The sequence below is a fragment of the Hylobates moloch genome, unplaced genomic scaffold (genome assembly GCF_009828535.3).
Source record: "Hylobates moloch isolate HMO894 unplaced genomic scaffold, HMol_V3 SCAFFOLD_12, whole genome shotgun sequence".
Classification (NCBI taxonomy): domain Eukaryota; kingdom Metazoa; phylum Chordata; class Mammalia; order Primates; family Hylobatidae; genus Hylobates; species Hylobates moloch.
In genome coordinates, this window is record NW_026652287.1 from 44,133,365 (window position 1) to 44,160,840 (window position 27,476).

The 27,476-nt window shown below is 50.8% G+C and overlaps 1 protein-coding gene across 3 annotated transcripts in view; it reads right to left on the reverse strand.

The window, feature by feature from the left end:
- Positions 1–237: 237 nt before the first annotated feature.
- Positions 238–27,476, reverse strand: part of KANK2 (KN motif and ankyrin repeat domains 2) — a 33,510-nt gene continuing 6,271 nt past the window's right edge. For 2 of the 3 annotated variants that reach the window (XM_032169721.2, XM_032169719.2), the window contains exons 5-13: positions 14,950–15,117; positions 14,742–14,844; positions 12,670–12,939; positions 11,992–12,079; positions 10,544–10,763; positions 9,032–9,174; positions 6,377–6,577; positions 6,206–6,295; positions 238–2,579 (exon numbers count right to left, since the gene is read on the reverse strand). In XM_032169721.2, the coding sequence (XP_032025612.1) occupies positions 2,526–2,579; positions 6,206–6,295; positions 6,377–6,577; positions 9,032–9,174; positions 10,544–10,763; positions 11,992–12,079; positions 12,670–12,939; positions 14,742–14,844; positions 14,950–15,117 (1,337 nt within the window). In that variant the 3' untranslated portion in view covers positions 238–2,525. The remainder of the gene's footprint in view (positions 2,580–6,205; positions 6,296–6,376; positions 6,578–9,031; positions 9,175–10,543; positions 10,764–11,991; positions 12,080–12,669; positions 12,940–14,741; positions 14,845–14,949; positions 15,118–27,476) is intronic. The other variant, XM_032169722.2, reaches the window with a different exon arrangement.

The window sequence follows — 27,476 nt, forward strand, 5'->3', positions numbered from 1 at the left end:
GCTGAGTATGGTAGCAGGCACCTTTAGTACCAGCTACTTGGGAGAATCGAGGCAGTAGAATCGCTTGAATCCAGGAGGCAGAGGTTGCACTGAGCCAAGATCGCACCACTGCACTCCAACCTAGGTGACAAGAAGCAAAATTCCATCTCAAAAAGACAGAGAGAGAGAAAAAAAGGAAAGATATCTATCTTAAAGCTTAAAAGGGAGCACAGTGAAAAAAGAAAAGACACAGAATCATCAACATTATTGGTAGCTTTATTAAATTTGTTTACCTTCTAAAAAAAGATTACAAAAAAGAATACTTCATTTAAGTGTAATACTGGCTTTATGGACGTACCGTGATCAGAAAGTGAAATTAAAGCTCATGGATATGCATGAGAAGAGAATGGGCGCAGAGGCACAAGTCCAGTATCCCATGGAGAGCAGGAATGTAGAGAGATGCGTGGACCCATCTCAGGGGTCATGCATTCCTGGGCCAAGGAGTTGCTTCTAAGAGCTTAAAATAAATGCACTGGCTGGCTCCAGGGCTGGACACACAGGCACAGAACTCTTGTACCGCTTCTCAAAGCTGCCCAAAGCTGTGGCCTTCCCCCTCAGACACCCACAATTAATTGTTTCCAATCAGCTTTGATTTTGTTTTCTCTGCAATTTACATGCAAACACCATCTATCTATTCATCCATTCATCCATCCATCCATCCATCCATCCATCCATCCATCCATCCATCCTGCTTGTCTCCTTTGACCAGCCAAGCCCTATTTTGTTTCACATACATTCCCTTCACTAAAAAATCAAAGCAAGCCAGTCTACATCAAGCCAAGAAACCTACTTTTCTAAGGAGAGAAACCAGTGCTTTGCCTTCTTTAATGAACCTGCGAGCTCTCAGCGCTTTCTCTTGCTGAAATGTGGCTTTTAAAGCCTTGGAGGTTGAGCTCACTGGTCTCAAAAGGGCAGCACATGTATTTGGTTTGGAGCGCGCTCCTGATCACAAGGCACATTTTTAGAGGCTTGGAACCCTTCCCTTTCTGTTGCTCACCAAGGAAAAGGCACAAGAAAGAGAATGATGTGGAGATTCTTAGGGGACCAAAACAGGCCACGAAGGAAACTGTGAGTGTCTTTGGCAGGCCCCGTTTCCCGCAGGCTCTGTTCCAGGCAGCTCCGGAAAGTCTCTAGGTTGTTAAAAAGCCCAGCTGGCCCATGTTTGGTTTTCAGCAAAGCCCTGTCTCTTTAAGTTTGCGCCGGGAGGCCTGGGGACGGCCAACTTTTAATCGTGCACACATGCGGTTTTTGGGAGCCGGCCCTGCGTTTTGCCAACAAGCGCATGCCCTGTTTTCTTTCCTTCAAGGAGAGAAATTCTGGAGTACTGGGGAGGAACAGGACGGCCCTGTGACTAGGCTGGGGCCTGGCGGGGGGACGCAGAAGCCACTCTGAGAGCCAGATTCTTTTCCTGCGTCTCCAGGTCTGAAGGATTTTCTAGGAAAATTAACATTTGCCAAGGCCTCCACGTGGGGAAGGGAGGGGTTTCTGGGTAATTTGTCTCCTTTTTTTTTTTTTTCTTGAGACAGGGTCTCGCTGTGTCGCCCAGGCTGAAGTGCAATGGTGTGATCATAGCTCACCGCAGCCTCGACCTCCAGGGCTCAGCCTCCCAAGTAGCTGGGGCTACAGGCGTGCACCACCACGCCTGGCTAATTTTTAAATTTCTTGTAGAGCCGGGTCTTGCTGTGTTGCCCAGGCTGGTCTTTAACATCTAGGCTCAAGCTCAAGCTCTTGCCTTGCCCTCCCAAAGTGCTGGGATTATAGATGTGAGTCACCACGCCTGGCCGGTAATTTCTCATTGTGAATTGATTGGCTCCCTGTTAAGTCACAGAGCCTGTCCTGAGTCCCTTCATTTGAATGAGGGTGAAAAGACTGAGTTTTCTGTCCCGGGTGACAAGGACAGAATCTGTCTTGTGAAACAACCAGAAGAAAATTCCCCTAAGAAAGCCGTCTAGCGGGGCAGCGGACATAACACTATTCTATATTAGACAATTAAGTGAGGGATGAAGGGTGAACCCCAACTGGTGCGTAATAACACTTAGGATTAAAATGAAAATATGCAAGTTCCAGTGACTTTCAAATCTGGCAACAAATCCTAAGATTCCTACCCCCTCCTGCAACAATGATTCAAAAATACAATATTTTTTTCCTCTCCCTCTTCCTCCATCCATAATTACCAGCTGATTGTTCTCAATGTTCTTCATAAAACCCACACCCCAGCATCAGCCCTGGCGCCAATGTATACAAGAATTTTGCTTCGGTCTGCGCTGTGGCCGCTTTGAACCGGGGAGCCAAGAAAACCCGCTTGGAGCTGGAGTCCTGTGGCTGTTGGGGCTCCCCCAGGGAAGCAGAGGGAGAGCTCGCTTGACTTTGAGCCTTTGGCCTTGGGGAGTGTGAGTGGGGTGGGCCAGGGAGGAATGGGAACAGGGAGGAGACGGGGACAAGGGACGGTTTGCTCCCGGTCTGGCTGGCCCCCGCCTCCCTCACGGCTACTCTTCTGCCGAGGATGATGTAGGGCTCTCGTCATCTGACATCGGGGCAAACTGAAACGAGAAGCAGAATTCTTTTTGTTTGGGATCCTTTCCAATCCCCCGAGGCGCCAATGTGGTGGCTGGCCTGGTAGATATGATGGGTAAGCAGGAGGGAGGCGTGGCTGCTGGCCCCAAGGAGGTGGCAATCTGGGGGCACCGCCTTGAAGAAGCAAACTCATGACTGTGGTCAAGGATGGTCACTGGGGGTGAGGGATGCAAAGGAATGAGGGTGGACAGTGGCTGGTCAGGGAGGGTGAGGTCTCAGCTGACTGTGAATGGCATCAAGAAGCCAGTGAGCAGGGAAGGGCATTCCAAGTAGTGGAAACAGCATGTGCAAAGGCCCTGGGGTAAACGCAGAGGGGGTGTGGCAATAAGGCCAGTGTGGCTGGAGGGGGAGAGAAACAGTAGTGGGGAAGGTGAGGGTGTTTGTGCAGGGCCTGCTGGGCTTTGGAGAGGACTTTGGCTTTTTTTTTTCTTTTCTTTTCTTTTTTTTTTGAGACAGAGTTTCACTCTTGTTGCCTAGGCTGGAGTGCAATGGCATGATCTCAGCTCACTGCAACCTCTGCCTCCTGGGTTCAAGTGATTCTCCTGCCTCAGCCTCCTTAGTAGCTGGGATTACAGGCAGGCGCCACCACGCCCGGCTAATTTTGTATTTTTAGTAGAGATAGGGTTTCTCCATGTTGGTCAGGCTGGTCTCAAACTCCTGACCTCAGGTGATCCGCCCATCTTGGCCTCCCAAAGTGTTGAGATTACAGGCATGAGCCACCGTGCCCAGCCTAGATTTTTTTTTTTTTTTTTGCTTAAAGACAGGGTTTTGCTCTGTCATCAGGCTGGAGTATAGTGGTCCAATCATAGCTCACAGCAGCCTTGACCATCTGGGCTCAAGCAATCCTCCTGCCTTAGCCTCCTGAGTAGCTGGGACTATAGGCATGCACCACCACGCCCAGCTAATTTTTTTTTTTTTTTTGAGACGGAATCTCACTCTGTCACCCAAGCTGGAGTGCAGTGGCGCAATCTCAGCTCCCTGCAACCTCTGCCTCCCAGGTTCAAGCAATTCTCATGCCTCAGCCTCCCGAATAGCTGGGATTACAGGCACCCACCACCACGCCCAGCTAATTTTTGTATTTTTAGTAGAGACAGGTTTCACCATGTTGGCCAGGCTGGTCTTGAACTCCTGACCTCAGGTGATCTGCCCGCCATGGCATCCCAAAGTGCTGGGATTACAGGCGTGAGCCACTGAGTCTGGCCTGAACGCTCCTTAAACACATCAGGCATACCCCTGCCTCAGGGCCTTTGCACTGGCTGTTCCTGCTGCCTGGAAGACCACGTGATTCACTCCCTAACTTCTCCAGGTGTTGACTCAAATGTCATCTCTTCTCTGAGGGACTCCAATAGCTTCCCCATCACTCGCCATCCCACGTCCCTTGTTTTTTTTTTTTTTTTTTTTTTTTTGAGACAGAGTTTTGCTTTTGTTGCCCAATGGCATGATCTCTGGCTCACTGCAACCTCCACCTCCCGGGTTCAAGTGATTCTCCCGCCTCAGCCTCCAGAATAGCTGAGATTAAAGGCATGCGCCACCACACCCGGCTAATATTTTGTTTTTTTTTAGGACAGATGGAGTTTCACCATGTTGGCCAGGCTGGTCTTGAACCCCTTACCTCGAATCATCCGCCCACCTTGGCCTCCCAAAGTGCTGGGATTACGGGCATGAGCCACCACGCCTGGCCTTTTTTTTTTTTTTCCAGACAAGGTGGCACTCTGTCACCATGTAGTGATGCAACCACGGCTCACTGCAGCCTCAACTTCCTGGGTTCAGGTGATCCTCCTGCCTCAGCCTCCTGAGTAGCTGGGAGTACAGGCATGCACCAACACGCCTGGTCATTTTTGTATTTTTGGGGGGACACAGGATCTCCCTATGTTGCCCAGGCTGGTCTCGAACTCTTGGGTTCAAGCAATCCTTCCACCTCAGCCCCCCAAGGTGCTGGGATTACAGACGTGAGCCACCACGCCCAGCCTGATTGTGTCTCTTACCAGAATGCCCACTCCATAAGGGTGGCTACTGTTTTCTGTTTTGATTAGTGCTGTGACCACTGGGGACTACCTAGAACTGGGCCTAACATGCAGCAGGCGTTCAATAAATATTTTTCAAATGAGTGAATGGTGACTAAGACACGCATTTGGAACCAGACAGACTCATGTGCGAATACTGTTATGCCAACCATGACCATGCAGCGTCTCTGTGACTAATTTCCTCATTGGGGCACTATGAAGGTTCAGCAAGCAGCTGACCATATTCTGACTTTATCCTTAGCATGAACCCCATGCACAATCAGCTCTTCATAAACATCCGTCTCCTCTGGCCAGGCACAGTGGCTGACCCCTGTAATCCTAGCGCTTTCAGAGGCCGAGTTGGAAGCATGGCTTAAGCTCAGGTATTCAAGACCAGCCTGGGCAACACAGTGAGACCTAGTCTCTAAAAAAAATATAAAAAAATGCCCGGGTGCGGTGGCTCACGCCTGTAATCCCAGCACTTTGGGAGGCAGAGGCGGGCAGATCACTTGAGCTCAGGAGTTCAAGACCAGCCTGGCAGGCCGGGCACGGTGGCTCAAGCCTGTAATCCTAGCACTTTGGGAGGCCGAGGCGGGTGGATCACGAGGTCAGGAGATTGAGACCATCCTGGCTAATACGGTGAAACCCCGTCTCTGCTAAATATACAAAAAATTAGCAGGGCGTTGTGGCGGGCGCCTGTAGTCCCAGCTACTCGGGAGGCTGAGGCAGGAGAATGGCGTGAACCCAGGGGGCGGAGCTTGCAGTGAGTGGAGATCCCGCCATTGCACTCCAGCCTGGGGGACAGAGCGAGACTCCGTCTCAAAAAAAAAAAAAAAAAAGAAAAAAAAAAAAGACCAGCCTGGCTAACACAGTGAAATCCCATCTCTAACTAAAAATACAAAAATTAGCCAGGCATGGTGGTGTGTACCTGTAATCCCAGCTACTCTGGAGACTGAGGCAGGAGAATTGCTCGAACCTGGGAGATACAGGTTACAGTGAGCCACGATTGCGCCACTGTACTCCAGCCTGGGTGACAGAGCAAGACTTTGTCTCAAAAAACAAAACAAAAAAAACTCAGCCAGGTGTGGTGGCGTGCGCCTGTAGTCCCAGCTACTCAGGGGGCTGAGGTGAAAGGATCACTTGAGCCCCGGAATGGAGTCTGTAGTGAGCTTTAATTGTGCCACTGCACTCCAGCCTTGGTGACAGAGTAAGACCCAGTCTCAAAACAAAAACAAGAACGGGCATGGTGGCTCATACCTGTAATCCCAGCACTTTGGGAGGCTGAGGCAGGTGGATCACGAGGTCAGGAGTTTGAGACCAGTCTGACCAACATGGTGAAACCCCATCTCTACTAAAAATACAAAAATTAGCCAGGCGTGGTGGTGGACACCTGTAATCCCAGCTACTCAGGGGGCTTAGGCAGCAGAATTGCTTGAAGACGGGAGGCAGAGGTTGCAATGAGCCCAGATCGTGCCACTGCACTCCAGCCTGGGTGACAGAGTGAGACTGCCTCAAAAACAAAAACAACAAATCTCTCTCCTTTCAGAGACCCACCCATCCCGTGCCCACCCGGCCGGATTGAGACTCACCGAGCACTTGATGTTCATGCGGGAATACAGCATGGACGCAATCTCACTCTGCCCTGCGTCCAAGGCCACCATCAGAGCTGTGCTCCCATCCTGCAAAGTTTCCAGTGCTATGAATGACGTCCCCATGAAGTGCTCCCGCCCTCCCCGGGGTGCACCTGGTTGGAGACTCACGCGATCTGTGAGTGAGATGTCACAGCTGGGCACGGCCAGCAGCAGCCCCGCAATCTCCTTGTGGCCGTGCTCACAGGCGCACATGAGGGCCGTGGAGCCGTCATCATCTTGCACGTTGACGTCGGCCTCACAGGCCAGCAGGGCTTTGACAACGTCCACCCGCCCGTGGCTGACTGCCAGCATCAGGGCCGTCTGTCCTGCCTGGGGTGGGCAAGGAACAGGATTATGGCTCATTCAGGCCCCAGGGCAGGACACCCCCTGGTCTAGAACCTGCTGTAGCTCCCACATACTCTGATGGTGAAATGTACCCTCAACTTGCTGATCTCCTGAATCTCAAACAACCCTCCTGCCACCAGGGGAGTAATAAATCCACAGAGACAGAAAGCAGATGAGAGGTTGCCAGAGGCTGGGAGAAGCGGGGGCGGAGGAAATGAGGATGGATACAGGTTTCCTTTGGGGGTGAAGAGAACGTTCTGGAACTAGACGGGGGTGTTGGTTGCACAACAGGGTGAATGTATTTCATGCCAGTAGTGCTTTTGGTTTTGTTTTGCTTTATTTTAGAGACAAGGTCTTGCTCTGTTGCCCAGGTTGGTGTGCAGTGGCACGATTGCAGCTCACTGCAGCCTCAACCTCCCCAGGCTCAGGTGATCTCCCACCTCAGCCTCCCAAGTAGCTGAGACTACAGGCATGCGCCACAATGCCTGGCTAATTTTTGTATTTTTTGTATAGATAGGGTTTTGCCATGTTGCCCAGACTAATTGTTCACTTTAAAAGGGTTAATTATTATTTTTTTTTTGGAGACGGCATCTCGCTCTGTCGCCAGGCTAGAGTGCAGTGGCGCGATCTCGGCTCACTGCAACCTCCACCTCCTGGGTTCAAGCAACTCTTCTGACTCAGCCTCCTGAGTAGCTGAGATTATAGGTGTGTGCCACTATGCCCAGCTAATTTTTGTATTTTTAGTAGAGATGGAGTTTCACCACGTTGGCCAGGATGGTCTCGATCTCTTCACCTTGTGATCCGTCCGCCTAGGATTACAGGCGTGAGCCACCGTACCCAGCCAAAAAGGGTTAATTCTGGGCACTGTGGCTTACGCCTGTAATCCTGGCACTTTGGGAGGCCGAGGTGGAAGGACTGCTTGACGCCAGGAGTTAGAGATCAGCCTGGGCAACATAGCGAGACTATGTCTCTAGTAAAAAATAAAATAAATAAACTACAGCCTGGACAACTTGGCAAAACCCCGACTCTAAAAAAAAAAAAAAAATTAGCTGGGCATGGTGCCGCACGCTTGCAGTCCCAGCTACTTGGTGGCCTGAGGTGGGAGGACTGTTTGAGCATGGGAGGTCAAGGCTGCAGTGAGCTGTGATTGCACCACTGCACTCCAGCCTGGGTGACAAAGTGAGACCTTGTCTCAAAAAATAAAAAATAGAAATAAAATAAAATTAAAAGTTAGAAATAAAGGAGTTAATCTTAAACTTATGTTTTGTGAATTTCACCTTCTTTTTTAATAGGAGGTGGGGGTGGGGGGGGGTGTCTCTAGGTTCCCCAGGCTGGTCTCGAACTCCTGACCTCAAGCAATTTATCCCACTTTGTTCTCCCAAAGTGCTGGGGTTACAGGCATGAGCCACCTTGGTGAGCCTCACCTTAATTTTTTTTTTTTTTTTTTTTTTTGAGACGGAGTCTCGCTCTATAGCCCAGGCTGGAATACAGTGGTGCGATCTCAGCTCACTGCAACTTCCACCTCCCAGGTTCAAGCGATTCTCCTGCCTCAGCCTCCCGAGTGGCTGGGATTACAGGCACGTGCCACCACGCCCAGCTAAGTTTTAAATTTCATAGTAAAGACAGGGTTTCACCATGTTGGTCAGGCTGGTCTTGAACTCCTGACCTCAGGTGATCCGCCCACCTCAGCCTCCCACAGTGCTGGGATTATAGGCATGAGCCATGGCGCCCGGCCTTAATTTTTTGAAAATGAAGCCACTAAAAAAATTTCTTGGAAATTAAAACAAAATTAAATCAATAAAGATAAAGCAGGGTCATGCCTGTTATGGCCCGTCACAGCTCCGTTTTGTTCCTTTGCTATCTTCAGACTGTTGGCGATCCCTCTCCTCCTCACTGTCCTCAGTGGGTCCTTGCTTCCCTGCTCTTTTGCCCAGACACCTGTTCATAAGCCCCAGTCACCTCCACAATACCTGTTTCTGCTTCCCAACACACAGCCAAAGGGAGGGCTCAAACCAGGAATCAGGCCACGCCACTTCCCTGCCTAAACTCCCCTGGTGGTTTCCTGCAGCCCTGAGTCCAAACTGGCTCGAGTCCTGGTGCTCCCTGAAATGCTTATGGCTCGAAGCACGGGCTAGTGAGCTTCAGGAGACCATGCCTGCTTGTTCGCCATTTGAGTCCCCAGTTTTCAGCCCAGGGAACCCAGCTGCTGCTCAATGAACTGTCCAGCAGGATGTGGGATGGGGTCATATTAAGAAAGGTAAGGACCCCCATATCCTCCACTCCTTCCAGTTTCCACAAGAAGGTCCTGTGTCAGAGACAGCCTGGCCATGAAGAGCAGGGCTCTGGAGCTAGACCACCTGGGCTTGGGCCTGTCACTCAGCTGGGATGTCATAAAGTAGGAAGAGCCACCTGGGTCTGCAGCAGCTGGGGTCCCCATACCTGGCTGGCTTTGGCATTGACGTCACCGAGCCGGAAGAGCTGAAGGACAGTCTCGATGTCGTCCTGGGTCTTCAGGGTGGCCAGGGCGGTGAGCATAATAGGGCTGTAGCCAGCACGGTTCTGTTTGTCCACCTTGCAGACACCTAAGAGAGGTGGTGTGAACCCTCAGACCAGGGATCTCTGCTAGTGGACTGCCCCAACGAACGTGGATATCACATCTCCTCCATCAGTCTAGGCATGCCCTAATCCCTCCCTTTTCTCAGAGGACCCCACTCTGCCCCAGAGATCTCCATCTCCATTAGACCAGGGGCTCCTAAAGTTGGAGACGTCCCTCCTCCATCAGATTTGGGGCCCCTGATGCTGGCATCTATATTTAGGGCTGAGAATAGAAACTGGGTCTCCCCTGTTAATTTTGGAACAGCCATTTACCCTCAGATTGGCCCATGTCTCCCCCATCAGATTGTGGGCCCTGAGTCCTTCATCAGCCCAGGGGGCTGTCTCCCCCAATAGAAGAGGGAAGGGCAAGTTTCTTACTAACTGAGGACATCTTCTTTACAAGCCCCAGACTTGAGGACGCATCCTTCTCTTAGACCAGGGCTCCAGAGATGTCACCTCCATCATGTAGGCGTGTTAGAGCCACATGTTTCCCTAACATCACTTCTGCCTTTTCCATTATGCTGGCTAAAGGTAGGGCCCGTGCCTCCCCCACCAGACTGGGAAGGCAGTGTCTCCTCCATCAGACTGGGAGGACAGCATCTGCCCCATAAGACCAGGAGGGTGGAGTCTCTGCTATCAGACTAGGCGAGTCATGTCTCCCTCGTTAGACTGGGAAGGTGGTGTCTCACTCATTAGACTAGGAGGGTGTCTCCACCATCAGACTGGGAAGGCGGCATCTCCTCTATCAGACTGGGAGGGCCACATTCCCCCCACAATGAACTGGGAAGGTGATTTCTCCTCCACTAAACTAGGCAGGTGGTGTCTCCTCCATCAGCCTGGGAGGGTGGTGTCCCCCCCATCAGACTGGAAGGGTGGCATCTCCCACATCAAACTGGGAAGGTCACATTTCCCCCATCAGACTGGGAAGGCAGCATCTCCTCTATCAGACTGGGAGGGCAACATCCCCGCCACAATGAACTGGGAAGGTATCTCCTTCGTTAGACTAGGCAAGTGGTGTCTCCCCCATCAGCCTGGGAGGGTGGCATCTCCTCCATCAGACTGGGAAGGCAGCATCTCCTCCATCAGACCAGGAGGGCCATATACCCCCGGCATTGAATTGGGAAGGTGCTGTCTCCTCTATCAAACTGGAAGGCTGGTGTCCCTCCACATCCGATTGGAAGGTGGCATCTGCCACATCAGACTGGGAGAGAGGTGTTCCTTCTATTATACTGAGAAGGCCGCGTCTCCTCCATCATCTTCCCCATCAGATGGGGAAGGCAGTGTCTTCCCTATCAGATTGGGCATGGCGGACAGCTGGCTGGTTTAGAGCTGCCTTATCCTCCCCGCTGAGCTCACCGCTGTGGAGCAGCTGCTGCACCACGGGGAAGTTGGCATGAGACACGGAGTAGTGCAGGGCCGTGTTGCCGTTGCTGTCGGCGATGTTGACCACGTAGTCTAGCAGCCGCACAGACATGGCCCGGAATGTGACCAGGTGCCGCCGCACCAGCTCAGGGTGTGCGTCGCTGCGGCAGGCCAGGCGCAGCCACTCCTGCAGCACTGTGGTGTAGGCCACTTTCTGCATGCGAGTCAGGTGGGAGAGGATGTGAGGGCGGGGGAGGCCCACTGGGACACCCCCCACCCCAGACGGGCCCCCTGGAGCAAAGTGTGGTGCCTTTGTCCTGGAAAAGGATCTCAAGGGAAGTGCAGATGCTCCCAGAGGGAAGTGTAGACATCTCTGTCCCAATAAGACCCTTGGAGTGGGGTGTGGACTTTGCAATCCCCAACACGTTCCCCGAGGAAGGTGTGAGCACCTCCACCCTGGATATAATTTCTCTGTCTCTCTTTTTTATTTTTTTTTGTGAGACACAGTCTCACTCTGTTGCCTAGGCTGGAGTGCAGTTACATGATCAGGACTCACTGCAGCCTCAACCTCCTAGGCTCAAGCTATCCTCCTGCCTCTGTCTCCCAAGTAGCTGGGACCACAGGCATGCACCACTATGCCCAGCTAATTTTTAAAACAATTTGTAGAGGCTGAGTGCAGTGGTTCACACCTGTAATCCCAGCACTTTGGGAGGCCAGGGTGGGCAGATCACTTGAGGTCACGAGTTCGAGACCATCCTGCCCAACATGGTGAAACCCCCGTTTCTACTCAAAATACAAAAAGTTAGCCAGACGTGGTGGCACACGCCTATAGTCCCAGCTACTTGGGAGGCTGAGGCAGAAGAATTGCTTGAACCTGGGAGGCAGAGGTTGCAGTGAGCCGAGATCGCGCCACTGCACTCCAGCCTGGGTAACAGAGCAAGACTCCATCTCAAAAAAAAAAAAAAAAAAAAACGAAAAACAAAAACAAAAAAAAAAAAGAATTTTTTTGTAGAAATGGGGTCTCACTATGTTGCCTAGGCTGGTCTTGAACTCCTGGCCTCAAGCGATCCTCCTGCCTTGGCCTCCCAAAGCACCGGGATGACAGGCATGAGCCACCATGACCAGCCCTGGTTATAATCTCCAAAGTCAAGTGTAGATGCCCAAAAAGGGAAATCTGGATGCCCTGCCCCTGAAGCCCCCAGGAAGAACAGGAACCCAAGGCCAGGCTCGGCCAGTGAGTGTTTGTCCTCCAGCCTCTCCCCATCTCCCTGGCCTCTCTCTGAGGCCCATGACTTGAGCACCACCACCCCCATGCTCTGGGCTTGGGTGTCAGGGTCCCCACTAGGCAGGAGCAGGAAGTCACTGAGGATGAGGAGAGGCCACGGGTGGGGTGGAGGTAGGAGTCCAGGGGGGGCCAACCTAGGCCCAGGGCCAGATCATACCAGCTCCCGCTCCGTGAGGGCGTTGGGATTGTCCAGGTACTTTTCCAGGGCCAAGCAGGCTGAGATGAGGTCAGGGCTTAGCTCCATCCTGCCAGGAACAGACAAAGCGGGGGACTAAGTTAAGCCCCACTGTGGTGCCTGGGAAGGGACTTGACATTCTGCACCACGTCACTCACACTAGGGTCACCTGAATGGTGGCATCTCAGACCCTCCTTCACCCGGGACACACATTTACATTGCACCCCAAGGGGCAGATGTGGGGAACATGCAGACCCCCAAGGGAGAGTAGACAAACAAGCCAAAGTTTATTCCAAATGCCCATTGGCAGATGGAAAATATTTCCCAAGGGCAAATTTTTTCACCAGGGGAATAAAAAAGAGACATAAATAGAACAGGCAGATAGAGGAAACGTCCCAAAGTAGGTGGGTGATTTCAGGATAAACTTTGGCTGGTCCCCCAAATCCGAACCCCGGCAGCCCAAAATACTTCCACCAGGCCCTTTCGCAAAGCCTCCAGAACTTCAGATGCCCAGAAGGAGCAAGTGCTCGCTCGCTAATTCAGACTAAAGTGTGCAATGACTGATAGGCGGGTCCTTCAAAGGGCTTGAATGGTGGGGGTTTGAGGCAGAGGTCATCCACCCCCGGCCCTGCCTGAATCCCTCCCACCCAGAAAACTGACTTGATCTCCTCCTCCGTGTTTGATCCTGATGCCCCCTCAGCGGTGGGTATGTGCTGAGATTCTCGAGACAGCTGGCACTCCTGCCGGCTAGTCTTGGCCACTGCCGTCCCTGCAGGCCTGAGCTGGGGGGCTTCGGCCACACTCGGAACCCTCTCCCTTGGCTCTGGGGCCTCGTTCTCTGTGCTGTCATTGTCTGAGATGTTCTCTGCTGTGCTGGAGTCCTCGGATGACGACTCATACCTGGGGAGCAACGAGCGGGGCGGGGAGACGCTGCAGAGGGAATGAGAAATGGAGGGAAGGGAAGGCAGGGATCTGGCGACCTGACCTCTGTGGGCCTCAGCTTCCCCATCTGTTAACGGCAGTATTGACATTCCAGGGCTGTGGGATGTGGTTTACAGCAACTGGCACACAGTAAGCGCTCAATAAACACTAGCAGTGATTATGATCATGCCTGGGGGGAGGGGCGCTGCTTTTCACCTGCTGCCCTTTGACACTTCTAGCATACCCACCACTCTTTTCTTTTCTTTTTTTTTTTTTTTTTGAGATGGAGTCTTGCTCTGTTGCCCAGGCTGGAGTGCAGTGGCACTCACTGCAACTTCTGCCTCCTGGGTTCAAGCAATTCTCCTGCCTCAGCCTCCTGGGTAGCTGGGATTACAGGCGCCCGCCACCATGCGTGGCTAATTTTTGTATTTTTAGTAGAGACAGGGTTTCGCTATTCGGCCAGGCTGGTCTTGAACTCCTGACCGCAATTGATCTGCCCACCTCGGCCTCCCAAAGTGTTGGGATTACAGGTGTGAGCCACTGCGCTCAGCCATATCCCCAGCCTTTTTAAGATAGGGTCTGACTCTTGCCCAGGCTGGAGTGCAGTGGTGCGATCTCGGCTCACTGCAATCTTTGCCTCCTGGGTTCAAGCAATTCTTCTGCCCGAGCCTTCCAAATAGCTGGGACTACAGGTTTGTACCACTGTGCTCGGCTAATTTTTGTATTTTTTAGTAGAGTCAGGGTTTCACCATGTTGCCATATTGGCCAGGCTGATCTCGAACTGGGTTTACAGGTGTGAGCCATTGCGCACAGCCACCTCTAGCCTTTTTTTTTTTTTTTTTTTTGAGACAGAGTCTCGCTCTGTCGCCCAGGCTAGAGTGCAATGGTGTAATGTCAGTTCACTGCTACCTCTGTCTCCTGGGTTCAAGTGATTCTCCTGCCTCAGCCTCCCAAGTAGCTGGGACTGCAGGCACCCACCACACCCAGCTATTTTTTGTATTTTTAGTAGAGATGGCGTTTCACCATGTTGGCCAGGCTCGTCTTGAACTCCTGAACTCAAGTGATCCACCCGCCTCAGCCTCCCAAAGTGCTGGGATTACAGATGTGAGCCACCGCGCCCGGCCACTTCTAGCCCTTTTAACACAGGTGATTCAGACTCCTGTTCCACTGCAAATAGGGTTCTCTCGTGTTTCTTGCTGGCTCTGGACAAAACCTAATCAAGCTTCTAGGCTCGGCATTCAAGGCCCCAAACCAACCATCACTCCCTGCACCTCCCAGTTCTCGTGTCGCTCTGCTTTCCCGCCTCTGAGGCTCTACCCACGCTGTGCCGCTGCCGGGAGAGCCCTCCCCACACCCTCTCTTCACCTTGCTAGCTCCTACTTCTCCCGTACCACCTGTGTCTCCTCCTTCTGGGACTCCCCTAGGGCCTGTGTTTTTCTTGAGGCCCTGCACCACCTGAGTGTTCCCCATCATGGCTCCAACCACCCATCAGCGCCCAGCTCCTCACTGGACCAGGAGCTCTATCAGGGGAGGAAGCGGAGTCCGGCACCTTCTGTGGGGTAGAGCTGTGCAGTGGTTACACCTTGAGCTCTTGAGCCAGGGCACCCGGGGCTGACTCCTGGGTCACTGAGTGAGCTCCAGCAACGCGCTTAGCCTTCTCATGCCTCAGTTTCCTCATCTCTGTGTTGTGGTTTGATTAAACGAATTAACCAAAGCAAGGAGCTCGGAATGAGGTAATTAGGAGGCTCTCGTGCGTGGATGGAGGAGGGGGCGGGAAGTATGGGGTGGGGGGTGGGGTCTTCTCCTCTCACCCGCCATTGACCCCCACGAACTGGAGGCTCCTCCGGTGGGCCGTGGGGTCTGCAATCTCCTCTTTCCGTTTCATGATAGATCGCACGCCTGCTGGGGGCCCACCTGGAAGGGAGGACAGAGGAGGTGTTGTGAGAATCCTTCAGGGCCAGACTCCAAACTGGCGCCATCCCGGTGCCCTGTCCCTCTTGGCGGCCACCCACCACTTACCGGCGCCCCCGGCCTCCTCGGACTCTCGGGAGGCTGCTTGCCTGGTGGACTCCCCGTGGTTGGTGTCCTGGGTGGGCACTCGGCCTGTGCTCTTCTCAGGCTGTGTAAGGGAGGCTACCTCTGACCCTGGCGGTGACGAGGATGATTCGGCAGGAACTTCTGGGAGGCCTGGAGGGACAGGAAATGAGGTGTCTGCTCTTGGTCATAAAAGCCAAACCACCACAGCCCTGCGGGTCATACACCCTGGGCCAGGAGCTTTAACAGGGCTGATTTTTGTGTTACCACATCCAGTCTTCCTGTCCCTTGGAGGGAAGTCGGATTATTACAGATGAGGAAACTGAGGCACAGAGCTGCCAAGGTAACCCCTTGAGCAGGTGGCAGAATCCAGTTCCAACCACAGTTTAGTGCCTGCCCAGCAGCTAGTCAGGGACAGGGACAACCCTGTGGCCCCATATTCCTGGCTTGAGCCTGAGTGATCACTAAAAATAAGGTTTGGCCGGGCACGGTGGCTCATGCCTGTAATCCCAGTACTTTGGGAGGCTGAGGCGGGCAGATCACGAGGTCAGGAGTTCAAGACCAGCCTGGCCAACATGGTGAAACCCCATCTCTACTAAAAATATAAAAATTAGCTGGGCATGGTGGGGGGATGCCTGTAATCCCAGCTACTTGGGAGGCTGAGACAGAAGAATTGCTTGAACCTGGGAGGCAGAGGTTGCAGTGAGCCGAGATCACACCACTGCACTCCAGCCTGGGTAATAGAGCGAGACTCTGTCTTGAAAACAAAACAAAAAAAAAAATAAAAAAACACATCCTGACAAAAAAACCAAACAAAACAAAAGACAGCAAAACAAAACACCCACCCAGGTTGGTCTGAGGACAAAGGTGACTTCCTGGACGCTGAGGTCCTGGACTGCCAGCCAACAGCGTGGAATAGAAGTCGTTTCCTTTTCGCGTAGCCATCGATGTCTTGGAATTCACTCAGGTCCCCCCGGGCCACATATGGCTGCTTTTTAAGACAGGGTTTCACTCCCTTCACCCAAGCTTGAGTGCAGAGATGTGATCTCGGCTCACTGTAACCTGTGCCTCCCGGATTCAAGTGATTCTCCTGCCTTAGCCCCCTGAGCGGCAGTCAGTAAAGGCGCATGCCACTGTGCCCGGCTAATTTTCTGTAATGTTTGTAGAGATGGGGTTTCACTATATTGCCCAGGCTGGTCTTGAACTCCTGAGCTCAAGTGATCCGCCTTCCAAAGTGCTGGGATTACCGCCTGAGCAGCACCGCCCAGCCCATGCACGGTTTCTGTGTCAGCATTTCCTCGGGGGTTCCCCTTCCTGTCCGCCTGGGCGCCAACTCTGAAGACCAATTAATTTGAATTCCCTTTAATGGTTAAAAAGGTTGTTGGGGTTTTTTTCTTTGTGACAGAGTCTTGTTATATTGTCCAGGCTGCTCTGGAACTCCAGAGCGCAAGGGATCCTCCCACCTCAGCCTCTCACATAGCTGGGATTATAGGCATGAGCCACTATGCCCAGCCTTAAATTTTTTTTGCCATATACAGTGACTTCCTGAGGCCCACAAGCAATATTCAACTTTAGTACAGAACGGTGACCAAATGCTGGACACAGGCAAAGAGTAACATAGACAGGGCCGGCTGCATGAGACACTCGGTCATCAGCATGGCCAACAGCATCCCCAGACCAGGGTGTGGCCAGCTCACACCACAGAAAACATAAAAACCATGCCAGAGCCAGGGTTTGAACTCATGAGTGAGGAACTGAGCGAGAGCAAATGCTAGTTGCTATGTCAGTCTCTTGATTTTTCTTTTTAAACTTGGTAATAAATTTACATGAAACAAACAAACATACTGCATGGCCAGGAGACGGATTCACTATCTCAATCTCTGCCCAAAATGCAGGGTGCCTAACTTGAAATCCTGGGAGAGGTTGGGTGCAGTAGATCACGCTTGTAATCCCAGCACCTTGGGAGGCTGAGGTGGGTGGGTCACTTGAAGTCAGGAATTAAGAGACCAGCCTGGCCAACATGGCAAAACCTGTCTCTACTAAAAATATAAAAATTAGCCAGGCATGGTGGTAGATATTAGTAATCCCATCTACTTGGGAGGCTGAGGCAGGAGAATTGCCTGAACCCGGAAGGCGGAGGTTGCAGTGAGCCGAGATCGCGCCACTGCACTCCAGCCTGGGGGATAGAGCGAGACTCTGTCTCCAAAAAAAAAAAAAAAAAAAGAAATCCTGGGAGAGCCAAAAAATGAGGTGGAGCAATATTATGCTAAGTGAAAGAAGCCAGATGCAAAAGGGACAAAAACATTGCATGATTCGATTCACAGGAGTTCCCTAGAGTTGTCAAGATTTATTATTATTATTTGATACAGTCTCTCTCCATCATCCAGGCTGGATTACAGTGGCGTGATCTCGGCTCACTGCTACCTCTGCCTCCCAGGTTCAAGTGATTCTCCTGCCTCAGCCTCCTGAATAGTTGGGATTACAGGTACCCACTACCATGCCTGGCCAATTTTTGTATTTTTACTAGAGACAAGGTTTCACCATGTTGGTCAGGGTGATCTCGAACTCCTGACCTCAAGTTATCCATCTGCCTCGGCCTCCGAAAGTGCTGGGGTTACAGGTGTGAACCACTGTGCCCGGCCCTAGAGTTGTCAGATTTAAACGGACAGAAAATAGAATGGTGGGTGCCGGGGGCTGGGGGAAGGAGAATGGGAAGTGAGTGTTTAATGGGGACAGAGTTTCAGTTTGGAAAGATGAGAAAGTTCTAAAGATGGATGGTGGTGATGGTTGCACAATAGTGTGAATGGGCTGGACATGGTGGCTCACATCTATAATCCCAGGACTTTGGGAGGCTGAAGGGCGAGGATCTCTTGAGCCCAGGAGTGTGAGACCAGCTTGGGCAACATAGGGAGATCCTGTCCCTAACAAATACAAGAAAAAACAAACAAAAAATGATGCAAATGTACTTAATGCCACTGAATTATATACTCAAAAATGGGTAGGATGGTTAAATTTTTTTTTGAGACAGAGTCTTGCTTTGTCGTCCAGGTTGGAGTGCAGTGATGCGATCCAGGCTCACTGCAACCTCCGTCTCCCAGGTTCAAGTGATTCTCTTGCCTCAGCCTCCTGAGTAGCTGGGATTACAGGTGTGTGCCACCACACCCAGCTAATTTATATTTTTAGTAGAGATGGGGTTTCGCCATGTTGGCCAGGCTGGTCTCGAACTCCTGATCTCCAGTGATCCGCCTGCCTCAGCCTCCCAAAGTGCTGGGATTACAGGTGTAAGCCAACATGCCCGGCCAGATGGCAAATTTTATGCTTTATCTATGTTACCACAATATTTTAAATGGTGAAAAAATTTGAGAGGCTGAGGCAGGAGGATCGCTTGAGGCCAGGAGTTCAAGACCAGCCTGGGCAACATAGCAAGACTCTATCTCTACAAAAAATTAAAAAATTAGCCAGGTGTTGCCGGGCGCGGTGGCTCATACCTGTAATCCCAGCACTTTGGGAGGCTGAGGCGGGCGGATCACGAGGTCAGGAGATCGAGGCCATCCTGGCTAACATGGTGAAACCCCGTCTCTTCTAAAAATACAAAAAAATTAGCCGGGCATGGTGGCAGGCACCTATAGTCCCAGCTACTCGGGAGGCTGAGGCAGGAGAATGACGTGAACCTGGGAGGTAGAGCTTGCAGTGAGCGGAGATCGCGCCACTGCACTCCAGCCTGGGCAACAGAGCAAGACTCCGTCTCAAAAAAAAAAAAAAAAATCAGGCCGGGCGCGGTGGCTCACGCTTGTAATCCCAGCACTTTGGGAGGCCGAGGCGGGCGGATCACGAGGTCAGGAGATCGAGACCACGGTGAAACCCTGTCTCTATTAAAAATACAAAAAATTAGCCGGGCGTGGTGGCGGGCGCCTGTAGTCCCAGCTACTCGGAGAGGCTGAGGCAGGAGAATGGCATGAACCTGGGAGGCGGAGCTTGCAGTGAGCCGAGATTGCGCCACTGCACTCCAGCCTGGGCGACAGAGCGAGACTCCGTCTAAAAAAAAAAAAAAAAAAAAAAAAAAAATTAGCTTGAGCCCGGGAGTTTGAAGTTACATTGAGCTATGACAGCATTGCTGCACTCCAGCTTGGGTGATGGAGTGAGACCCTACCTTTAAAAAAAAAAAGAAAAAAAACAGCCAGGCACGGTGGCTCACGATTGTAACCCCAGGACTTTGGGAGGCTGAGGCAGGCCGATCACAAAGTTAGGAGATCGAGACCACCCTGGCTAACACGGTGAAACCCCATCTCTACTAAAAATATTAAAAATTAGCCAGGCATGGTGGCACATGCCTATAGTCCCAGGTACTTGGGAGGAGGTACTTGGGAGGCTGAGGCAGGAGAATTGCTTGAACCCAGGAGGCAGAGCCGAGATTATGCCACTGCACTCCAGCCTGGACGACAGAGTGAGACTCTGTCTCAAAAAAAAAAAAAAAAAAAAGTGAAAAAAATAAAACCAAACAAACTAGAGCAGAACCAAAGCCCACTCTGCCCCAACAGAAAAGCAGGCAGTGACTTCAAAACCTGGGATGGCTCCTTCCAGTCTAAGGAATTTAAGGTTAGATGTGGAATGCTAGAATAACAACAAGAAGTAGTAATAAAATTGATCATACTTATTATTGTTATCCCACTGGGGAATGGGGCCAACTGACACTAAAATTTACACAAAAGAACTAAAGTCCATTCATAAGCTAAGATAATTCTACAAAAGAAGAGCAAAGATGGAGTAGTTGGTCTGTGAGAGAGTAAAACATATTTCAAATCCACAACCATGAGAACAGCAGGGCATTTTTGCATTAATAAATGGACCAATGGGACAGAGAAGACAGCCCAGCACAGGCTCCAATCTCTGGGCACTGAGGGTAAGACAGAAGAGGTTTCCACAAGCCAGTGGGAGACGGTGGATTCTGTGGTGTGGTTTTGGGAGAAGCAGCTTACTTTACATGAGAGGAGCCAAGCTGGATCTCTACCTCATATCGTACACAAGAAACTGTGAAGAATTAAGATGAAGGTACAACTACAAAGCTAAAGGGAGATAATGTAGCAGAGTATCAGGGACTCAGGAAGGGGAAAGATTCATTCATTCATTCATTCATTCAGTGACAGGGTCTCACTCTGTTGTCTAGGCTGGAGTGCAGTGGTGTGATCACAGCTCATTCCAGCTTCGAACTCCTTGGCTCTAGTGATCCTCCCACTTCAGCTTCCCGAGTAGCTGAGACTACAGGCATGCACCACCATGGCCGGCTAATTTTTTTTTTTTTTTTTTTTTGAGACAGAGTCTCGCATTGTCACCCCAGGCTGAAGTGGAGTGGGGCCATCTCAGCTCACTGCAACCTTCGCCTCCCTGGTTCAAGCGATTCTCCTGCCTCAGCCTCCCAAGTAGCTGGGATTACAGGTGCCCGCTACCATGCCCAGCTAATTTTTTTGTATTTTTAGTAGAGATGGGGTTTCACTATGTTGGCCAGGCTGGTCTTGAACTCCTGGCCTCAAGAGATCCTCCTGCCTCAGCCACTCAAATTTTTTCACCATTTAAAATATTGTGGTAACATAGATAAAACAATTTTTGTATTTTCTGTAGAGATGGGGGTCTTACTATGTTGCCTAAGCTGGCCGGGAACTCCTGGGCTCAAAGCAATTTTCCCACCAAAGTGTTGAGATTACAGATGTGAGTCAATGTGCCCAGTTAAGATTCTTTTAAAAATTCCTCCAAGCATGATCCACATATGCAAAATATAATGGTTTTAACTATATTCAAAACGAAGACTTATGGCCAAGTGTGGTGGCTCATGCCTGTAATCCCAACACTTTGGGAGGCCAAGGTGGGCGGATCACTTGAGTCAGGAGTTCGAGATCAGCCTGGCCAACATGGTGAAACCCAGTCTCTACTGATAATACAAAAATTAGCAGAGTATGGTGGCAGGCACCTGTAATCCCAGCTACTCGGGAAGATGAGGCAGGAGAATTGCTTGAACCTGGGAGGCGGAGGTTGCAGTGAGCCGAGATCGTGTCACTGCACTCCAGCCTGGATGACAGAGCAAAACTCCATCTCAAAAACAAAAACAAAAACAAAAATGAAGACCTCTAAGATCTTCATGGGTGCGGTGGGGGAGTGTCGGAGATTGGCACAGGCAAAAATTGGCAAGGGATAATCTTCTAGAACAGGGTCAACAAACTTTCTGGGAAGGGCTAGATAGCAAATATTTTTAGTTATGTCAGACATAAGGACTTGGTTGCAACTGCTCAACTGTGGCATAGTTCTAACACAAAACCAGTCACAGACAGTATGTAAGTGATTCCGCGTGGCTGTATCCAATAAGTTTGAATTTCACGTAATCTTGTTCATGTCAAGAAACATTTTTTTTGAGACAGGGCAAGAGTCTATTTTTTTTTTAATGTGAAAAAATCAATAAATAAACTAGAGCAGCACCTAAATCCCATTCTGCCCCAACAGAGAAGCAGGCAGTGACCTCAGGAAACTTCTTTTTTTTTTTTTGAGACGGAGTCTCGCTCTGTCGCCCAGGCTGGAGTGCGGTGGTGTGATCTCAGCTCACTGCAAGCTCCGCCTCCCGGGTTCATGCCATTCTCCTGCCTCAGCCTCTCCGAGTAGCTGGGACTACAGGCGCCCGCCACCACGCCCAGCTAATTTTTTGTATTTTTAGTAGAGATGGGGTTTCACCGTGGTCTCGATCTCTTGACCTCGTGATCTGCCCGCCTCGGCCTCCCAAAGTGCTAGGGTTAAAAGCGTGAGCCACCGCGCCCGGCCCTTTTTTTTCTTTTTTTGTGAGACGAAGTCTCGTTCTTGTTGCCCAGGCTGAAGTGCAATGGCGCGATCTCAGCTCACTAGCAACCTCCACCTCCCGAGGTCAAGCGATTCTCCTGTCTCAGCCTCCCGAGTAGCTGAGATTACAGGCACCTGCCATCATGCTCGGCTAATTTTTGTATTGTTGTAGAGACGGGTTTCACCATGTTGGCCAGGGTGGTCTCGACCTCCTGACCTCAGTTGAGCCACCGCGCCCAGTCTACTTCAGGCAACTTCTGTTGCCCAGGCTGAAGTCCAATCATAGCTTGCTGCAGCCTCAAAATCCTGGGCTTGCCAGGCATGGTGGCTCATGCCTGTAATCCCAGCACTTTGGGAGGCCGAGGTGAGTGGATCGCTTGAGCCCAGGAGTTTGAGACCAGCCCGGGCAACATGGTGGAACCCCATCTCCACAACAACAACAACAAAATTCCTGGGCTCAAGGAATCCTCCTGCCTCAGCCTCCCAAGTAGCTGGGACTACAGCTGCACGCCACCATGCCAAACAAATTTTTAATTTTTTGGTAGAGATGGGGTGTCACTATATTGCCCAGGCTGGTCTCAAACTCCTGGCCTCAAGTGATCCTTCTGCTTCGGCCTCCCAAAGTGCCAGGATTATAGGTGTGAGCCACTGTACTTGGCCCAAAATATACTTTTTAAGTTGTTCAACCATTTAAAAAAAACGTAAAAATCATTCTTAGCTGTGGGTTGTAGAAAAATAGGTTTCAGGCTGCATCTGGCCCACAGGCTGTAGTTTGCCAGTTTTGACTCTGGAAGATACCAGGAACTTCTAAAAACTGCTCAGAGAAAAAATGGAGAAAGGCTACAAGTAATTGACTTACAGAGGAACCTTATTAGGCATACACAGAGAAGCCGTATCTCTCACTGCCTATCAGAGCTATGCCAGTGAAAACAGTAAGGAGGGCTGAATTCCGAGGCTCGCATTTATAATCCCAGGGCTTTGGGAGGCTGAGGTGGATCACTTCAGCCCTGGAGTTCGAGACCAACCTGAGCAACAGAGCAAGACCTCATCTCTACAAAAAATTACCCGAATGTGATGGCATTTGCCTTTAGTCCTAGCTACTCAGGAGGCTGAGGTGGAGGGATCACTTGAGCCCGAGAGATTGAGGCTGCAGTGAACTGTGACTGTGCTACTGCACTCCAGCCTGGGTGACACAATGAGACCCTGTCTCAAAAACGAAACAAAACAATGAGGAGATACCATTATGTAGCAGCTATCAGATGGATAAAAAAAATTAGACAGGGCCGGGAGTGGCAGCTCACGCCTGCAGTCCCAGCACTTTGGGAGGCCGAGGCGGGCGGATCACCTAAGGACAGGAGTTTGAGACCAGCCTGGCCAACATGGTGAAACCTCGTCTCTACTAAAAATACAAAAATCAGCCAGGCGTGGTGGCAGGTGCCTGTAATTCCAGCTACTAGACATGCTGAGGCACAAGAATTGCTTGAACCTGGGAGGCAGAGGTTGCAGTGAGCCAAGATCGTGCCACTGCACTCCAGCCTGGGCAACAGAGCAAGACTCTGTCTCAAAAAAAAAAAAAAAAGAAAAAGAAAAAGAAAGAAGAGGCCAGGCGCGGTGGCTCACGCCTGTTAATTCCAGCACTTTGGGAGGCCAAGGCGGGCAGATCAACTGAGGTTGGGAGTTGGAGACCAGCCTGACCAACATGGTAAAACCCCGTCTCTACTAAAAATACAAAATTAGCTGGGCATGGTGGCGCATGCCTGTAATCCCAGCTGAGGCAGGAGAATCACTTGAACCCGGGAGGTGGAGGTTGCGGTGAGCCAAGATCGCGCCACTACACTCCAGCCTGGGCAACAAGAGTGAAACTCTGTCTCGAAGAAAAATTAGAAAGACAGATAAAGCCATATGTTGGTGAGGATATGAGAAAATGGACACCTTGAACCAGGGCATGGTGTTAGGAGTGCGGACAGGGAGAGCCTTTTTTGGAAAGGATCAGACAGGACTTGGAGTGAAGTTGCAAATCCTCTAGGAATGGGCAGTCCCACAGGAGGGGATGTGTGAAGATGACTCCAGCATTGTTCACGGTGGCCAGAAATTAGAAGTAACCAGATACCTACTGTGAGGGGATTAGAGAAGAGGGTAGGTGGGTGGGGTGGCTCACACCTGTAATCCCAGAACTTTGGGAGGCCCAGGCGGACAGATCATGAGGTCAGGAGTTCGAGACCAGCCTGGCCAATGTGGTGAAACCCCCGTCTCTACTAAAAATACAAAAATTAGCCAGGCGTGGTGGCACACGTCTATAATCCCAGCTACTTGGGAGGCTGAGGCAGGAGAATTGCTCGAACCCGGGAGACAGAGGTTACAGTGAGCCGAGATCACACCACTGCACTCCACCCTGGGCAACAGAGCGAGATTCCATCTCAAAAAAAAAAAAAAAGGAAGAAAAAAAAGAAAATAAAAAGTGACAAACCAGATTTACAAACATCAGTGTGGAGAGTTCGAAAATAGTGTAAGGAGAGGAAAAAATAAGAAATAGAAAGAGATCTTTGTTTTTCTGAAGCACAGCACCATTTATGGAAATGAAACACGCACAAGGCATATTTTTCAAGGACACTCAAATGTCTAAATAAGTTTCTGGAAGGTGGTTTGTAAGGAATGGTATTAGATGGGGTGGGGGTGGCACTGACGGTGGAGAGCGGAGGGTGGTGAGCTTCAGCCTGTGGGTGCTGTTTTTACATTTTTAAATGGATGGGAAAGAAGGATTTAATTTGGGACTCACGAAAAGTATGTGAAATAGAAATTTCAGGGTCTGCAAATAAAGATTTATTGGAATGCAGCCATGTTCGTTCATTTCCATATTGTCTATGGCTGCTTTTGCAACTGCAAAATGAAGGCCCTGAAGCACCAAACTCAAAAATGTATACATTAAATATGTGCATTTTTTTGCATATTAAGTATACGTCAATGAAATCAGAAAAAGCTGGGCATGGTGGCACACGCCTGTAATCCCAGCTACTTAGGAGGCTGATGTGGAAGGAACACTTCAGTACCTGAGTTTGAAACCAGCCTGGGCAACATAGTGAGGCCTCATCTCAATAAAAAGGATAAAAGGAATAAAAATAAAGTGGGGAGGAAAAAAGAACTGAGGCAGAGTTGAATCAATGCAATAGAGACTATATGACCCGTGAAAGTGAAAATATTTACTGACCCTTAGCATTGAAGGTTGAAGGTGGAGGCTGAAGGTGAAAAAATAATAAGTAATACAAGAGAAGTGGTCTGTACAGCCTAACGTGGATGGTTGTCAGGAGCTGAGGAATGAGATGAACTCAGTTTTGGACTCCTGAAGGCCAAAATAATTTTTTTTTTTTTTTGAGATGGAGTCTCAGTCTCACTCTGTCGCCCAGGCTGGAGAGTAGAGATGCGATCTCAGCTCACTGCAATTTCTGCCTCCCCGGTTCAAGCGATTCTCCTGTCTCAGCTTCCCAGGTAGCTGGGATTACAGGTGTGTGCCACCACACCTGGCTAATTTTTGTATTTTTAGTAGGGATGGGGTTTTGCCATGTTGCCCAGGCTGGTCTCGAGCTCCTGACCTCAGGTGATCTGCCCACCTTGGCCTCCCAAAGTTCTGGGATTATAGGTGTGAGCCACCACACCCGGCCCATAATAAGTTTTTGTTTTTGTTTTTAAATTTAGGCTGGGTGCGGTAGCTCATTCCAGTTTGTTCAACCCCTTGATAAGCCCAAGCCTCTGCTTATCTCAGGGCCTTTGTCTCTGCTGTGCTCCTCTCTGGAACATTGTTTTTTCCACCTCTTTTGGTGACTTCTTTCCTTTCATGTCTTCATTCAAAGATGCTCCCTGGAGGGCAGGTGCGTGGCTCACACCTGTAATCCCAGCACTTTGGGAGGCTGAGGCGGGCAGACCACAAGGTTAGGAGTTCAAGACCAGCCTGGCCAACATAGTGAAACCCCGTCTCTACTAAAAGTACAAGAAAATTAGCTGGGTGTGGTGGTAGGTGCCTGTAATCCCAGCTACTTGGGAGGTGGAGGCAAGGAGAATCATTTGAACCCAGGAGGTGGAGGTTGCAGTGAGCTGAGACAGCACCATTGCACACCAGCCCAGGTGGCAGTGCAAGACTCCATCTCAAAAAAAAAAAAAAAAAAAAAAAGTTGCTCCTTTGAGAGGCTATAGAGCCAAGAGCTGACCTTGGGCACCAAGTATCAACACATGCCTGGTACCGTGATGAACACTTGACATGAAGTGATTCTCTCCCCCCTACCCCTGCCCACAAGATTGGTCTTTCCCAGGCTGGAGTACAGTGGCGTGGTCACAACTCATTGTAGCCTCGACCCCCTGGGCTCAAGCAATTCTCCTGCTTTGGCCCCCGAAAGCCCTAGGATTATAGACATAAGCCACTACACCCGGCTGAATTGACATGTTAAAGCCTCACATTATTCCAGTGATACTGTGACATCAGGACCCCCCATTTGCAAATGAGGAAACAGGCATAGAGAGATTTCGTCGCTTGCTCAAAGGCCGAGAAGGTTGGATCACCTGAGGTCAGGAGTTTGAGACCAGCCTGACCAACATGGTGAAACCCCATCTCTACTAAAAATACAAAAATTAGTCAGTCATGGTGGTGCATGCCTGTAATCCCAGCTACTCGGGAGGCGGAGGCAGAAGAATCGCTTGAACTCGGGAGGCGGGGGTTGCAGTGAGCCGAGATTGCATCACTGCACTCCAGCCTGGGCGACAGAACAAGACTCTGTCTCAAAAAAAAAAAAAAAAAGGAAGATATAGCAATGAATTAAAACATTCCAGCTTGGCTCAAGCAAGGCAGAGATTGGGGCTGGCTGCAGCAAGAGAGAATAAAATGAGACTCCAGGAAGAACTTTCAGGGCAGCAGCTTGCATGCAAAGAAGGTGGACATCGCTATGTCTGTTTGTCCTGCAGGCAGAAGGCCTCTCAGCTGCTCTGGGAGGCACGTCTGGAATGGTGGTTGCCTCTCAGAGATTCTGAGGCTGGGCCAGGCGGGGCCTCTGGCAGGGGGCCAGAACCTCAGGGCCTGGTGTTTGGGATAGACACAGAACAGGCGGGTGGTGTCCAGAGCTGGCCAGGAACAACACGGGCCGGCGAGAAAACACAGCTGGGTCCCTGCCCTCCAGCCTGTGCCCTCCGGTCTGTCAGTAGGGGCTCTGGCCACCTGACATTTGAGGCTGGGATGAGAACTTGGGCCCTACCTTTGAGTCCTGCTGCAGATTCAAGCTGTCCTGGGTTTATTTATTTCTTTTTTCTTTTTTTTTTTGAGATGGAGTCTCACTGTCATCCAGGCTAGAGTGCAGTGGCATGACCTCGGCTCAATGCAACCTCCGCCTCATAGGTTCAAGCAATTATCCTCCCTTAGCCTAGCTAGGACTACAGGCGTGTGCCACCACGCCCAGCTAATTTTTGTATGTTTAATAGAGACAGGGTTTCACTGTGTTGGCCAGGCTGGTCTTGAACTCCTGGCCTCAAGCAATCCACCTGCCTCGGCCTCCAAAGTGTGGGATTACAGGCATGAGCCACTGCGCCCGGCCCAGCTGTCATTATGAATCATTTGGGTGGCTTCTCCCAGGGACCTCAGGACAACCCGGCAGCTGACATTCTGCACAGCCGGCATCCCCTTTCCTGGCATGAGGACTCAGTACTTCCTCTGGGAAGCA